Source organism: Ischnura elegans, chromosome 3, assembly GCF_921293095.1.
Source record: "Ischnura elegans chromosome 3, ioIscEleg1.1, whole genome shotgun sequence".
NCBI lineage: Eukaryota > Metazoa > Arthropoda > Insecta > Odonata > Coenagrionidae > Ischnura > Ischnura elegans.
In genome coordinates this window covers 121,957,929-121,974,019 of record NC_060248.1, presented here as the reverse complement: position 1 = coordinate 121,974,019, position 16,091 = coordinate 121,957,929, and the positions used below count along the sequence as shown (strand labels likewise).

At 39.1% G+C, this 16,091-nt stretch overlaps 1 protein-coding gene across 1 annotated transcript in view; it reads left to right on the top strand.

Moving 5' to 3' along the window:
• LOC124156462 (erythroid differentiation-related factor 1) overlaps window positions 1-16,091 on the top strand; it is a 40,959-nt gene that overhangs the window by 16,221 nt on the left and 8,647 nt on the right. The window contains exons 8-17 of the mRNA XM_046531026.1: window positions 2,123-2,234; window positions 2,350-2,458; window positions 2,911-3,091; window positions 3,670-4,593; window positions 6,131-6,370; window positions 10,201-10,493; window positions 11,958-12,107; window positions 13,462-13,613; window positions 14,192-14,418; window positions 15,657-15,837. Of these exons, the coding sequence (XP_046386982.1) occupies window positions 2,123-2,234; window positions 2,350-2,458; window positions 2,911-3,091; window positions 3,670-4,593; window positions 6,131-6,370; window positions 10,201-10,493; window positions 11,958-12,107; window positions 13,462-13,613; window positions 14,192-14,418; window positions 15,657-15,837 (2,569 nt within the window). The remainder of the gene's footprint in view (window positions 1-2,122; window positions 2,235-2,349; window positions 2,459-2,910; window positions 3,092-3,669; window positions 4,594-6,130; window positions 6,371-10,200; window positions 10,494-11,957; window positions 12,108-13,461; window positions 13,614-14,191; window positions 14,419-15,656; window positions 15,838-16,091) is intronic.

Here is a 16,091-nt window from a genome sequence, read left to right as displayed (position 1 = left end):
AAAGTCAGGTTTCATTTTCGCTAGTTTAATTTTATTCGTCTTCGGACCATGGCCCCTTCGAAGAAACTATTGAGAACTTTAAGAGATGGGCTGAAAATAATTGAAATGAAGAAAAGAATCCGGGCTAGAAGCGTGTGAATTTTGCAGAACGCCTTGGGTTGTGCGCTAGCACATGACGGTAGGGGTGGGGTAGAGCGAGCTACCTGGTGAAAACAAGTAGAGAGATGAAGCCGAGGATCGAGGTGGGTGTGCCGCTGACTATTAACGCAACGTTGTTCACGTTTTCCACACTGCCTCAATTATATTAAAAATATATTTATTAGACAGAAACGATTCAAATAATAGACTATTTTTGGCCTTTTTGATCCATCTCACGACCAATCACTGCGCTGGCGAAAGCGGTTGTTTTAGGCACAAAATGCACATTGCTCTCGTGAATACGTGTACTGGAAATGGCGTTTGATGGATAAGAATTTTTACATCAGACAGAAATCCATAATAGCGTAAATGGCGAGGAGAAACATTTTTTAGCGAGGTGGCGTGCTTTTTTGGGATATTTGAAAGATATATTAGTCGAATCAGAAATATGACCAAAGTGTCTCGATAAAGTACTAGTATTCCTGAAATTTGCTAAAATCTTGTTTGAATCCTTTAATGAATATCATAATTACACGCCACAATCCTTAGTTTCCTGGGACATAGGCAACCTAGCCAAACATCACCGCATTAATCTTTTTCCCGCATTCATCATTTATTTTTATCGTTCTTAGGAAAAAAAATTTTTCCCTAGCGGAGTTCCAAAGGTCGTCTTAGAATCGTGTTCGTCTTAGATTCGTGCAAATACGGTATTTAAACATTTGTCACATTGTTCAATTAGCTTTTGAATGCCTAAGTTGTAGAAATCTTGGTTGTATTGCCTGCGAAGATAACCAATCTTTAACTGCCTCTTTCACTTCATCATCTCGCTCAAAGCTCGCACCCTTTTCTGCAATTTCTGTCACACATTATGTCAGGACCATAAACTTCAGTAATCTGCCGATGAATTTCTGCCGCTGAAATATTTGTGTAGACAAAAAACCGTATCACTGCTCTTACTTCACTGTCGGCAGGCTGATCAATTGTCTAAAACATTGTAAACTGACACTATAAACAGCACACAGCAAGAGTAGCAACACTAATGGCAGCACTTGATACGCTAGGCATGCTGGGAGGGAGCGGGCATGCAAATTTTGTCCTTGGTGTCAAATTCAAATAGTTACGGCGAATCAGACCTTACTTTTGGAATATCCCTTGTACATTTATCTATGCTTCATTGCGTTGACTTTATTTAAAAAAAAATGTTTAATCATCTTTAATAGAGAAACACGTTTTGCTCAATTCCACCCAGTTTACTTGCATTTTTACTCTGTATCTTGCGGAAATGAAAAAATTACGTGATACTTACCAAGACCCCTCCCCTCTCCCCCTCATAAAATTGGGTGATAATCAGCTTAACTCCCTATTCCCCCCTAAACACCTGACGTAATCAATGGATGACCCGTATGCTGCTGTCAACAATTCTACATCTTTGCCATTAAGGAACATGCTCTATACGTAACGCCTGATCACTTGCATCATCAGAGCTAAATTGCTTATGTTTTAAGGTCTGAATCATTGCTTGTCTATGAGGTGAAACCGTGATGATAGAGACCTTGGACAATTGGCAATTTTGGAACAACTCACCCTGTAGAAAACCCAAGAGAATTACATCCAGGCCTTTTATCATATTACAGCTTACATTTTAAACTAGCTCTTGAAAAGCATCAGCTGACCCTGGGTTTGAGTATTTTGTTTACAGACCGACAAATATGAGAAATATTGAAAATATTAGTTTTTTGAAGTCTTGAAGAAGTCATTGAATTTTCTTTATATGCATTGGTACATAGCCGCGTAAAATTCCTCGTATGACATTTCTTGTGGGCATTTTGTGAAGAGTGATTAATTTGGGTTAATAGAGATGGATTGTAGATTGTAAATGTATGTGTTGGAATTATATCATTCTATTTCTTCTGAATAGGAACAGGAGTTTTAAATATATTTTTCTGATAACATGATTTAACTTGTTTTACATAACTTCGTTTAGGTAAGGATGATGATATAGTGAAGCTGTATGATTTGACTTCTCTTTGCACCGATATTCTGGACGACCGAGGGCAAAACCCGTTCACAGTGCCTGTTGGAATGCTTCTCTACAGGTATTTATCCCAATAGATATCCAAACTCTTCATGCCCTCTATCCTAGTAATCTTTTATGAAAATTTGATTCTTTTTATGAAATAACTAATCTGTTTTCATTCTATTTTTTTTTAGAGTGGCTAGGAATATGAAGAACCCCAAGCCAAATAAGAGACAACAAGCAACAATTCAGACGTTGCTGAAAAATTGTTTGACATTATTGGCAAAAGAAAAATATCCCAGAGTAAGTTATTTCTATTATGGTTTGATGTAGTGGTAAAAGTTTTTATGATTTTATAATTGAAAATTACTTGAAATATTCAAGTCTATATAATGGTCAGTACTTTAGTACACCTCATACTTATTAAAAGGCTCATATTAATCATAGAAAGAAAACCTTCTCAAACATGTCAAAAAGTTCCGGAACATTTATACTTTGTAGTGTGATCCAATATCTTTTGTAATTGTCGCAGGTTTCAAGTATTTTTTTGTACGTTGGTTACATATCATGCATATTGAAAGTTTATGTGTCATTATAGGTAAAGAACACTACTGCTTATTTGTGCTAACTTCGTCATTCTCTTGGCGACATTATTAAGCATTTTGAAGATTTAATAGAATAAAATTTGATTTTTAAATATTTTCATTAAAATTGTATTTGTCTTTTTCATGGTTTTATCTTATGTTTATGTGCAGATTGTGGCCTCGGCTCATTATATGCTGTCTGACTTGTATGTACCCACAAAAATGGACACAGCATCCCCAAATCCTTCCCCAAAAAATGTCGAGAAAGATGACGAGGCAGCCGCCAACAGCCAGTCAGAAGAAGAAGCTGCTAAGGATGAAGAAATGGATGAGAAAGATGGGACCGTTCTTAGTAAGTTGATTAAAAGAGTCGCCAACTCATTATGTCTATGCACCATAAAATATCGTGCACCTTTGGCATTGTATATTGGTATTTTTTTATCAAATATGCACATTCTCAGAAGAAATTCATATTTATGAAGGCATTTGTGAAATCAATGAAAAATTATTAATGTTGATCCAATCATCTGATTTAAACAAAATTCGCCATATTTTTTGTGTAAGGGATCCCCTCCAGTACCTCATTCCACTTCATCCAACTGGCACTGGCAAGATCTTCCTCTATTGGGTGAATATTTAACAGACAAATGATTTGAATCCGTGGCTGTAATATAGGTAAAATTTGCTGTTTGTGAAAACTGAAGTTGACAAATTCTTCCTTTTAAGGCCACAAGTTTAATTATAAATTTCGAGGCCACATAATGAAATTGACCATAATCCAGAATTACTTTCCTCTGCTGTAACTTTCAAACATTCTTTAGTCAAGGTTACCCCTGTGTCACACTAAGCTGAAACCCTAACCAAACACTAATTAAATATGCCCTCGTTGTTGTTAATGAGAGATTTTTAAAATAATTTTTCTCTTGTTAGGTCCACTTTCAAAAACTCAGAATGATTGTTTGGAGCGAAAAGTGGCCGTCCAGTCCCTTTGCGTGTCCAAGAGGTCATCAAGATGGGAGCGACACAAGCGCAGCAGGAGTGTGAAGCATGGTGCTGCCTCCTTCAATGAGAATATGTCGACCAAGGATCGTTGTCTTTTGGCGATGGGCCACATCATGGCCGGACTTTCTTGCTTGCAGTACCTTAAGCCTGGGGCACCATCTTCTGAAAAAGATGAGGAACACGGCTCGGCAAAGGAAACTTCCTCCGGCACGCCAAAGAAGAGATTTAACGAAGAAGAGCCCAAGATGGCTCGACCCTGTCAAGCGATCCCCATGCCCTACTCTCGCCTTAGCGACAATAGCACTGGTAGTGAGGGTGCCCCGAAGGGCAAAGGCCAGGGTAAGGTCGTGGATGGAAACATTGAACAGAAGAAGGGGGACGGCGGAGAGCCGTGGGGGGAGATCCTGAAAGGTTTGCTGATCGAGAAGGCAGGTCTGGTGTTTGCCACACTCACGGACGTTGAGAACCAGATGGGGAGATTTGGCAGCTCGCTTCGGATGGTCGTGAGGACGCTGCAGTGTTGCAGGATCCTGGAGGGCCTGAGGGGGGAGAATGTGAAGGGGGGTCGTGGTGGGGTGGGTCGTAAGAAGGGGACGGGCGAGGGTGTGAACGGGAGGTGGGAGGACATTGACGAGATGAGGGGTCGGGTGCTGGGCATGGCGGGGGATGCGGCCTTCATGATTGTCAAGCAGTGGAGGGAGCTGGAGAGGTTGGAGGCAGACTTTGTAGGCTCTCTGAGCGACGCGGAGGCAGAGGTCGGTGCCTTCTTGGAAGAGGATCTCCCCTCAACGGACAGCAGTGAAACAGGGTCGCCTCTTGCGCTGAGAGAGGAATGGAAAAATAATACCACTAGTAAGTAATGAATCATCATCAGGGGAAGGTGATTGGGGGCCCTCGGCTAGGGTTCATGATGGGGCCCTCCTTGCCCTTCTTAGGGTACTCGCGTAATGAGAAGATAGAGGTGGAGGTGGAGATAGAGGTAGAGATGTAGATTGAGGAAGAGTTAGAGGTTGTATCACATTGTAAAAAGGTTTACGCACGCAGCCTAAGCCACGAGCCAGTCTTTAACTGTGTGGCATCAAGTACAAAGGTTATTTGGTTTGTTGTAACATTTTTACAGTAGTAGCGATAATAGTGGTGATGGTGACGACATGTTGTCAGCATGTAAGTGGTGACTGATTGGTATGTTATTTGCGATTTGATAATCGCAAAATCAGTGGTCATCCCATAAATCAAGTGCAACAAGTTCTGGGAGAATATCACCATCTATATTTGCAACTAAAGGAATACTCAGACAAATTTCAGGAATACATGAGGATGTCACATGAATCGGGCCTTGAATGCACCAATCACAGAGACCTGTACCTCTATCTCTACCTACACCTCTTACCTCATACCATGCGAGTACCCTTATCAGGAGATTTGGGGGTCCTCCCCAGGAAAATTTTAGGAAATTGCATGCCTAGAAATTGATTTTGACTCTATTCTGGCTTTTAAAAACTTGATAAAAGTTGATAAAAATAGCAACTTCGTAAAAAAATACATAAAAAAGTGAGAATTTCACAGCTTCTTAAGTTTAATAATATATTGTGGTTCTGTTATCTATTTAGTGTATTTGTTCCTTGAAACTGCACTTAAATCTAAAAAATCTCTAAAATAACCTTTTTGAATAACTATTTCAAAAAAGCATTGGGTTCTCTTTTATATTTTGGCACTTTTATTGAATTTATTTTTTATAACATCTTTTTACTCTGAGTATGCTGTAAAGAAAGTAACTAATGCAAACGTATAATTTTATAATTGCAAAAAAATCTTTGGTTCAAGAAATCAGTCTTTTTTTTTACACCTTTCATGTACACTTCACAATAGACGCGAATGTTATGGGGTCGCCTAGGGTCCCCTAAGCTCGGGGCCCTCAGCGATCGCCGACCAGCTGACGTGGCCCGACCCCCTAATCATCATCATCATTTGATGAATAATTTGTCTTGAATGTATTGGGGATCCATTAATATCTATATTTTTTTCAAATTAACCAATTCTCTCATCAATGTTTCTATTTTGTATTTTTGAATTGGAAATCCATCAATATTTATATTTTTTTCAAATTAACCAATTCTCTCATCTACATTTCTGTTTTGTATTTTTGAATTATCAGGTGCATTATTTAACTTAAGGGCTTATTTAGTATGCATGGTTTTGAAATGTAAGCTGATAGAAAAATAAAAATACTCCTATGACTTATAAAGCTGAATTTAAACCTAGCTATATATGGAGGGCTTCATCCTTCTGTCTAAATATTTAATTGCTTTGAAAGTAATGATATAAAACGTGACTCCTACAATACTCTGTCATATAAAACTCAAGATTGATTATTTTTGTTGCTTTGCAGGTGAACAGGAATTAATAACTTTCTTCGGGAAAGCATTCAACGGAAGCATTGAGGAAATGCTTCTTGTAAGTTGTTGCTGCTATCAGCTTGCCTTTTCTCTGACCAAGTCATCGACGCGCAGCAAATCTTCAAGGAGGCAGAGCAATCCATCGGTGGCTGATGCCCAAAGGGACATGTTGTTGCAGAGGCTTGGCAACATCCACAATGAGCTGGGGGTGTTGTACAATGGAAAATTTGAAGGTTAGTACCCGGCATGTGATGACTGTTAATGCCGTATGGTTCTGTTCTTGAGCGTAAGGTGAATATCTAAAACCAAGGCTGCTTTCATATGGTTCTGCTTTTTGCTGTGTGCTGTCCACAGCACATTGCCTGTGGTACAATAGGCACGGTGCCTTATAGCCGTCAGCTGTTGGGTGGGTTGAAAAATGACATTTTTTGGGACCAAATTTGCCCAATTTGACCCCCATTGTGACCCTTGGAGGTCAAAAATTCTACAATACGGATCTATTAACTGCCTAACCAACTTTGGCACCCTTCAAAACCTATGGTTTGACACCTTGGTTTTCATGATGGCACGACTTTTAACTCTGTGACCTTTGACCCCCATTGTGACCCTCACAGGTCAATTAGCGAATACAGTAGAATCCTGATTTAAGGTTTTTCAGGGGGGACAAAATTTAAAACACTAAATGCCGAAAAACACTAAATGAGGACCTGCCATTTTTTTCAGGTTTTAGGGTCTGTAATGATTTAAATGGCTTTTTATGAATAAAAAATAGTATTTTAAATAACTAAAGGGTGCTGAATGCAGCAAAAAGTTCTTTAATGAAATCTTCTCTGCCCTATGAAGGTTGGATAATACTTTTCAGGAATCAGCTAAAAAAATGGGTAGTAAAAATAAGTAATGAGAGGATGACAATTGTTTTAATGAAATATTTTAAGAAAATTCTAATAAACATCAACTTAAAAGCATTCCCACACAGATTATTAATATGGACATTAGTGATTCCATTTTATGCATATTTCAGTGGTCTCGATGAAATTTAGAATTTTTTCTGTAAAAGTGACATGTAGGTGATTATAGCATTTCTAATATAATAAGAAAAGGTGTAAGTAGGTACTCGAAAAATCATGAGGAATGAGTGAAATAAAGGGACAGCAAAAGTTCGCTAATCCCGAATTCTCAACTACCGAATACCTAGTAAAAGGGAGGTTTTCTGGAATTTTGCCAACTTAACGTTTTCTGTTGCCTCGGCGAAGCAAGGGATTTATGAGCCTTTAAAAAGCCTCCTATGCGCACGTTTTGGATTTCGAGGTCATCCAAAAAAGTAGAATCTTATTTTAGTATGCGTACAAGTCGATGGTGATTCAACTCGATGATAACACCAGATTCGTTGTCATATATCCGCGGCCTTATGCAGGTCGAATGGAGCCGGGAGAAGTTTCTTACGCGGCGCGCTGATCACCTTGACTCCGACTCGCCTTGTTTCTCGGCAGCTTTTAATAAAATTTGGTTGGACCTTGAATAACGATTAGCTAAACTGTTAAGTGAAAAGGTTTAATCTTCAACAGAACTGGATTTCATCCGAAAAATTGTCAGTGCCTCAGGAGTTTGGCAATTTCGTCAGGGTTATGATGTCGAAGTCAACCACCAAGGGATACCTGCCGGATTTTCGTATTTTTCCGCGCTCATCTATTCTACCGTGAGTATGCGGTAATTTTTTCCAGCATGAGCGATTTATTTAGAGTCATGGACCGTGATAGTTCATCAAAACTCCGATTGTCATTCTCTTTTGACATTAATTAGCACCAGATAAATATTTTTGAATCGACAGCGATATCAACCAGCCGCATGTCGATAAATTGGCTCCGGGATATCTAAATTACGACGTAAAATAATGTTGTTCCGTAGGGAAAGAATGCTCTCACTCACGGTCATGACAGGGGAAACACTTCCTCTGTTCTTTCGCTGTTCCTCCGTGGAAACTGACCTTTGTATGGATTATAGAAAGAATCTTCTAGTGAACTGCGCAATTGATATTGGGCCTCCTCTTTTGAAAAGAGAAAGTAGCCTACTGAAAAAATATTGGGCTAATAATCGACTGCCCGTAGGAAGTAGAGTTGAAAGGGGCATAAGCCATCAATTGAAAACATAACGAGAAAACCATTATTGTAGCGGCCCTCGGAGGATAACTCGTGTCATCAGTCGTCACGTATCATCGAAGTCAAGTTCAAGAAGTGAAGGATAAGGTAGTTCGAGGTTATTAAGAGATGACTTTGCTCCATTAGATCGGATCTGATACAAAAAGTGCCTGGAATTTGGATCAGAAGGGGAGCGAAACGTTACGAGAAGACAAATCACCCAACTTGCGAGTTGAAGGTCGCAGCGCTGCGCTCGCGGAAGAAAGCAGTTGAAGAAGCGCTCCCCGATAGATTCTATCGACTCTTGGTAAACTTTCATGAGACTGTTCTTGTTGATGAGCATAAATTCGAATATTTGGATGAACCGTCATGAAAAAATGTTAAATCGGGCAAAAAAATCTTGAGCGGGACAAATTTTTACGACCATAAATGCGGAAAAACGCAAAATGCGGAAACACTAAATACGGATAATTTTTACATTGTTCTAATAGGGAATGAATCGGGACCCAAAAAAATAAACGCTAAATGCGGAAAAACGTTAAATGCGAAGACGTTAAATCCAGATCCGACTGTAATACGGGTATTTGGACAATAGCAATGACTTGGGCACCCTATAAAACCCATGGATCGACACCTTTGTTGGTATGCTATTCCTTTTGCCACCTTTATGACCTCGACGGTGACCTTACTGGGTCAGTGGTTGAATTTTCGCATATAAAAGTGTTATTTTCGGGTTTCTCGTGTCCGAAAACCTAAGAATTGACATCTTGGTAAATGAAATTCAGACTTTTTTCTATCTCGATTTTTTTAACATTGAAAGCCCATAAGGCAAATTCAAATTTTTGGTTTGGACCCACATTGTGAGGTCAAAAAGTCAAAATTGTAAAGTTTTGCTAACATTCAAAACTTAGAACCTTTCCCCATAAGTGTGCTAATTTTCATGAATATTGCTCAATGCAAAGTTACTAAAATTACAGGTGAAAAATGACACACGACCCTTGGGACAGTCTGTATATGTAAGGTAGAAAAAGTGTCACGGCTTTCTTCCACGTAGGTCCAGGTTCGAGACACATTCGCATGTAAAGATTTCTCATAGAATAAGTTACCTTGAGTAATCGCTTCCTCTCAACTACGGTGGTGGCGGAGCGGTCCAGGGTGCTGGTCCAGTCCCGGGTTTAAGTCCCGATAATGGAAAATTTTTCTCTTATAATTATTGAAATCACTTTTAGAACTCATCCCCATTCGTTTTATTTAATTACTTTGCAATTAAAAAAAAATATTTATATCAATTTACGGATTTTAAATAGAACTCCAAATTGTGCCTTATCACGCAAATTAGAGGACGTATAAAATTACTTACACGTGAATTTCCGGATAATGTGCTTCTCGCTGGGGTTATATAATTTTTACTTTGCAATTTGTATCCCCTGCGTCATCTTTGAAGAATATCTCTTGAATATCTCTCGAACCCAGGCCTATGTGGAAGAAAGCCATGACACTTTTTCTACCTTACCTATATAGTTTCAGAAAATAACATCCGCAACCAGATCCCAAATATCACTCTTACGATGTCTCCTTGTTAGTTAAAGTGATTTTTCATCCAAAAGTGTTAGTCTCCCAATTCAGCGTGCATATTATTGGAATTTTGAGTTTCAGGGCTCTGGTGGCAATGGTTAATATTTTTCAACCATTAAATAGTGTTGCGATTTGTTGAAATATGAAACCAAATCCAATTGCATAAGGTTTGGTGGCTTGGACCATGTACGAGATATCGCCTTAAAAATAGTTAGATACAGAGTATGCAAAAATTTGATAATCCCATGATTTATACCAAGTAATGGCTGTTATTAAGAAAAGCTTGCAATTGTTTCATAGAAATAAAACTTTTATCGTGCATTTTTTATTCTAATTTAATTTATTTTTTTCAGCCAACTTATTGAAAGAGGAAAGTGTTACAGACAGAATCACAACAAAGAATGTGCCTTTATCTTTGCTCACCATGAAGGAATTGGCTTGCCTTAGTGGTGAGCATTTTGAAGCTGGCATCAAAGCATTTGGTTTTGTTCAAGATAAGCAGAACATGTCTCTCTTGCATTCAAATCTCGGGAGGCTGATGCAGTTACAAGCCCACCGGGCAGGAATGGCTGCAAGGTCGGCTGGCTTAATCCAAGTGGAGAAGAGGTTCAGTTTATTGAAGCAAGAAAAGATTTTTTATAACAAGGTGGGTTGCCAGGGATCTCCGTATCTGCCTCCATGAAGACGTCATTAGGGGCAAGGGGGTAGTTTGGTAGTTTAATATGTAGAATGCTTGGTTGGTGACCCTAAGGCCAGGCGTGCACCTGCGCGACCACGACCATGGCAGATCTCTGTTGCACACCTTCCGACCAGAGCACGACCACGACCACACCCACGATAGCAAAACACGTTCACTGTCCACTTGCTCAGTCGGTATGGTCGGGTCGGAGTGAAGTCGGAGTCACTGCGCAGCACGCCATAAGAATGTGTGTAATTTCTGGCCGCAACGACCGCTAAGGCGGGGGCGACCAAATTCAAAAAGTTTGGTCTGACGACTAGGGTCCGACCAACGAGTCGCACTTGGCCTAGTGCGCGTTGCAATGCTATTTTGGCCATTAGTTGCAAAGCTAAAACTGGTCGTGTGCGGCAGGTTGTGGTCGTGGCCGTGGTCGCACTAGTGCACACCTGCCCTAAGGGTCCAAATGTTTCAAATCTGTCGCATGAGCAGCAGTGAAATTCATATTAATTGCCAATTTTTGCTTCACTGAAATATATATTTTCAATCATGAAAAATGATAAAAAATTATAGGGGGATAAAACCCCCCCAGAGCTCATAGAAATTTTTTTTATAAAAATATTTTAGTGTGGCAAATTTAGTAACTTATATTAGAGGTACTGATGACTCTCCACCAAAACATCAAACTATTCACACAGCCACAAAACTCTTTATTTTGAACCATTTATCTTAAAAATTTTCTGGGGTAGGGCCCCCGCACATCCCACTTAGCTTGGCGGGTATTCCTTAACCCCCAAATCCCCAAGTATTAGTTGCGCCTAAAATCCCCACTAGCCTTAATTCCTAGCTGCACCCCTGCTACCCACTGCACAATGGAATGGAAGCTACGGGATATCTGCCGTGACTGAATACTCTGCGGAAGCCAACACAAAATTCGTCATAGGTTTAAATTCCCTGGTGCTAATTCTTGGTCACACCATAGTCATTTTCTCTTACATCTGTAGTAATTTTTTCCTGGCTCGATTCAACTTATTTTTGGGCCAAAACACGTTGACACAAGTCAACTTTTGTCACCGTTTTTCGTGTGCCATTCTATGTGTGTCGCCGACTGTTGTGACACGAGTCAACAAACGATTACGCGCAGGAAATGGGGAGTTATAACCAGTATCCGTAAGTCAACGGTAGTCAACACGTGAGTTGCATGAATGGAAAGCTTCCATGGTTATTAAAATTTGACTCATGGATGATGCTATCGGAGGGAGTTTAGTTGTTGGCACATTATGGTATTAATATTTTTAATCATGGGCTTGGGTAGATGTGTCATTTAGTGTCTGGAAGCTGTACTCATTTATTTACATATTTATAAAGCATTTATCCTCAGCATCAGAGTTTTAAAAATGTATTTTGTGATGGAACTTGTTTTTTTCTTCTCAGGCCATAGAGTCGTACCAGAGGGCGTTAGATGTGCTTGACAGCAGGGAGGAGCACCCAGAAATATGGGATGCAGTGGCCAGCGGTCTCTCCTCGGCCCTCTTTAATTATGCGACACATTTGAATGATCCGCACAACAGGCAGGGGGCAAAGGTAATGCGGAGCCACTATTACCAGTCATACCTCCTGAGCACTTTATTTGGGGCCATATCACAGGTTGTTGGTCCCTGTCATTTCTTGAAAATAATTCTGTTTTGGTACTCTGCTTAGCTTACCCTGTACACAATATGCAATTCATTACAGTAACCTACCGCTTTCAAACCCCCTGATTTACGAAGTTTGGAAATTTGAGTCGTATGAATGAATACTTACCCTAAATAAAATGAAATGAACTGATAGCTTCTAAATTCATATTCAGGTAATTCTAATTTGGATAACACTAATTAATGTTGAATTAGTTACATGATCAAATTTCAATATAAATTAAATTTTTTGTTATTTCCACTTGTTTTTAAATATTGGAAAATTTTTCTTCTTCCAAACTGGGAGATTCCTCAGAATCATAGGTGGTTAACATTCATCATGATTGTTGTGGCCATGAGGAAGGTTGTGAAGGGACGTGCGTCTTGAAATGTCTCTAGATTTCACAGAGTATTAGCCTCTGATCTCAGTTCCCATTATCTTGGTATTTCCAAATCTCATTATCCTCCGTGATGAGAAGGATCTTGAATTTTTCTTCTTTAGCCAAAATCTTATCGGTACCAGTCTGAAACTGACGTCATTCAACAGCATATTTGGCAAAGGCAGAGTGATCAATATGTCCCACTCTGATTGCCTGTTTATGTACCCCCATTCTTATTTTTATTCATCTATCTGTTACCTCTTGTATTTTGCCCAACATGACTGCATTCATAAGTTTTGCATGTGGCCTGGTAATCCCATTTAATCTGTTAATGGTCCCGTAATTTTTTTCTTCTAAGAAGATCTTTTATTTTAAGTACAGGCGAAAAGGCTGTGCTAATGTCTTGTTTCTTTCATATTTGGGAGATTTTTTTCTGTATTTAATGTAAGTGAATTCAGCCCTCTCTCTTCTGGGACAGTTGTTCTCCACTTCCATTGGCTCCGTTGGTTTCTTTTGTTGAATTTCTCAAGTTGTTTTTGGACAGATTGATCAACGTCCCTTTTCCTATACCTATTCTTCATCAGGGTACTGTGTGGGGTATTAACCTTCCTGTAAAGACACTCACCACAAAAATCATCAAGGAGAATATTAGTGACTTGCAAATACAGAAGCAAATTTTCCAACATGTCCTTAAAATCATCATCATTGCATTCATAGTTTGCTGTAACATATGTAATGTAACACATGCTGTAATATATGTATGCTGTGGTGAGAAGGCCATGGAATTGGTTTACTAGACTGTATTAATTCATTGCCATTTTTTTTACTCCATCATTAGTTCATAAATAAGTTACCTCACCATTAATTCGTTTTATTTTTGTTTAGGCATCTGATGACTCAGAGGAGATAATAGAAGCCTTCAGGAGGGCCTTAAAGTCATGTGAGATTGAAAGTGATGACATCCGTTCCCCATTATACCAGTACCGTGCGGCTCTTATCCACCATCGTTTAGCTGTGAAATTTACTGAAAAATTTAGGTGAGTTGTAGTAATGCGGTGAATATATCTTGAGGAAACAGTAATTGCAATGCCAATTCTCAGTGGAAAATAAAATCCCCAAAGCTGGTGTGTCGGTTTACTTGATTCTTCTCCATTGGCCTCATTTCATACTTTCAGGGAGTGTCTGTGTTAGAGCACTGGAAATTGAAACATTTTGCCTACCTGTGAAGTTTTTATCACCACAAGGAATTCAGCTACACTCACGACTCTATATTGATGTCAAATTTGGATGAAAATTTTTTGAAATTTATTTTTATTTTATTATTATTCTTCATTGATCTTCATCACTTCAAAAACAGTGCTAATAGGCCGTTACGTGGGGAGGGGTGTTGATAGCAAGTAACAATGAATGATCACAAACATCTGTGCGCTGGATAGGGGCTACATGCCCAAGTTTTAGCTACCAAAGACTTAAACCCGCCGCCACTGAGGCCGGCCAGCAATTGCTTCATTTTAATGCAAAAACCATGAAAAAAATTTGAAGAAAATGTGTGGAGAATCTTGGAAACCATATCATAAAACTATTAGATGCCACAATGTGATATTTTGTTTTGCAGAGCGCTCACTTCGGAGGGGCTGGATGACCACTTCAAGCACCATAAGAGGAAAGGAGGAGGAAAGGGATTGGATAGAGGGAGGGGCAGCGCAGCGTTGCGTGTGCTGCAGATGGCCAACGAGCATTACGAGAAGGCAACGCAGCTGCTTCTGGATGTGGAGAACCCCACGGAGTTCCTGAGGGTGTTGGTGGAGAGGCTGGCCCTGGAAGAATACCTCTTGTCTGGAGGTATGCGACTTATGGCGGTCATCTCCCCATTCCTCTCTCTGTAATTGCTTCGTTTGAAAACTTACCCTCACCTAACCTTTAGAAATCACTGCCTAGAACACAGTCTGGTGGAAGTGATTGATTTAAGTGTTCTGTAAGTCATTCCAAAATTCCCACACGGGTCTAAAAATCTCTGGTTTTCTGGCCTATTGATGGTCAAGATGTGCCAAGAGATACCAGGAATTTCATTGTGCCTGATAAACAGGGGCAAACATTAATGGTGAATAAATCTTGGCATTTTGTTGAATGAATCTGACGATTTTGGTCTATACTTTTGTCAAATAAAACAAACCAACTAGTTAAAAACTTTCCATATCACAGTAGTTGGTGAGGTGCATTTAAACGTGTGTTGGAAATCCTGCTTAGTTTCTGTCCGGTGATGTTCTTGCATTCTTTTTGCTGTAGTTGATTTTGTTTTTCATAAAGAATTAATGTGATTTCCACCATTGCACAGCCTGTCATTAAAAATATGTAAATTGTGGAAAAATGTTAATTACTTAGGTGTTACACGACAGCATTCTAATTTGTTCTGCTTTAAATGGTGGATGATAGTATTTCTTACAAAACCAACCATTGAAATTCACTCTTATGGGTTTTATTTTCTGAGTTAGGTGAACAATTCTTCCGAAAAATTGTTCCAACAAGATTTTTTGCGGAATGGAGTATATAAATTTCGTTAATCCAAGTAAATTTTACGCTATCAGCATTATCGAGGTTCTTTAAAATTTGGTGCTTCTAATGATAATACATGGATTGTCGGGGAAGATTTTGAAAAATGTATGGAAAACCTTGTGTGTTGTAAATGTCAAATGATGATTTTTTTCTCATGTTCTTAATCATTATTGTATTTTCGATATTTGAGCATCTCTTGACTTCATCTGGACACTCTCCATACCTGTTAAAGTATATTTTATATGGTGAATTTACTTTATATGTATTATCATTCATTCATCACATTTTCATCCACTGTAAGGATTTGTATTCCATGAAATACTTGATAGCAAATTGCTTAGAAAGTGTGTAAAAAGTCAGTGACTTTGAGGTTGTTATTTTCGTGGCCACCCACTTTAGCTCCTCCCCCTTACAGGACACACAACTTATTTGATACTCATTATAGTCTATTGGGAAATTAGGAGACAAAATTGTGCAAAAACTTATGGGGAAATTGTGGTTATTTTTTTTCCTTTTTTTGTACTTAGGTGACTACAAAGTACAAATTACCAGGCTCTGTGATGCCGTTAAACTTGTCATTGGCTGCAAGAAGATTCTTGAAATTCTCGTGGAGAGGAACGAGAAGAAAGATGACGATGCTGTGAAAGTTGATTGCAAGGATGAGCATCCCACAGTAGAGGCAGTGAAGTCAGAGACAGCAGACAACAGGTATGTCAGAGCTAGTTGTGTGCCAGTTGTGTGATGGTGGAGAGAAAAATGTGTCTAAATGTGGGAAGCAATGTGTGCTGACATGGGAAATATTTTGGAATTATTGATACTGTTTGTCTGTTTTCTGCTTGACGCAATATATATAATCAAAATTGAAACCTTAGATGAACAACCTTTCTGATGATTGAATTTTTCAAAGGCTTTAACTTTTGTCATGTGAATGTATTGTGGAAGTTAATTTATTGACTCGTTTA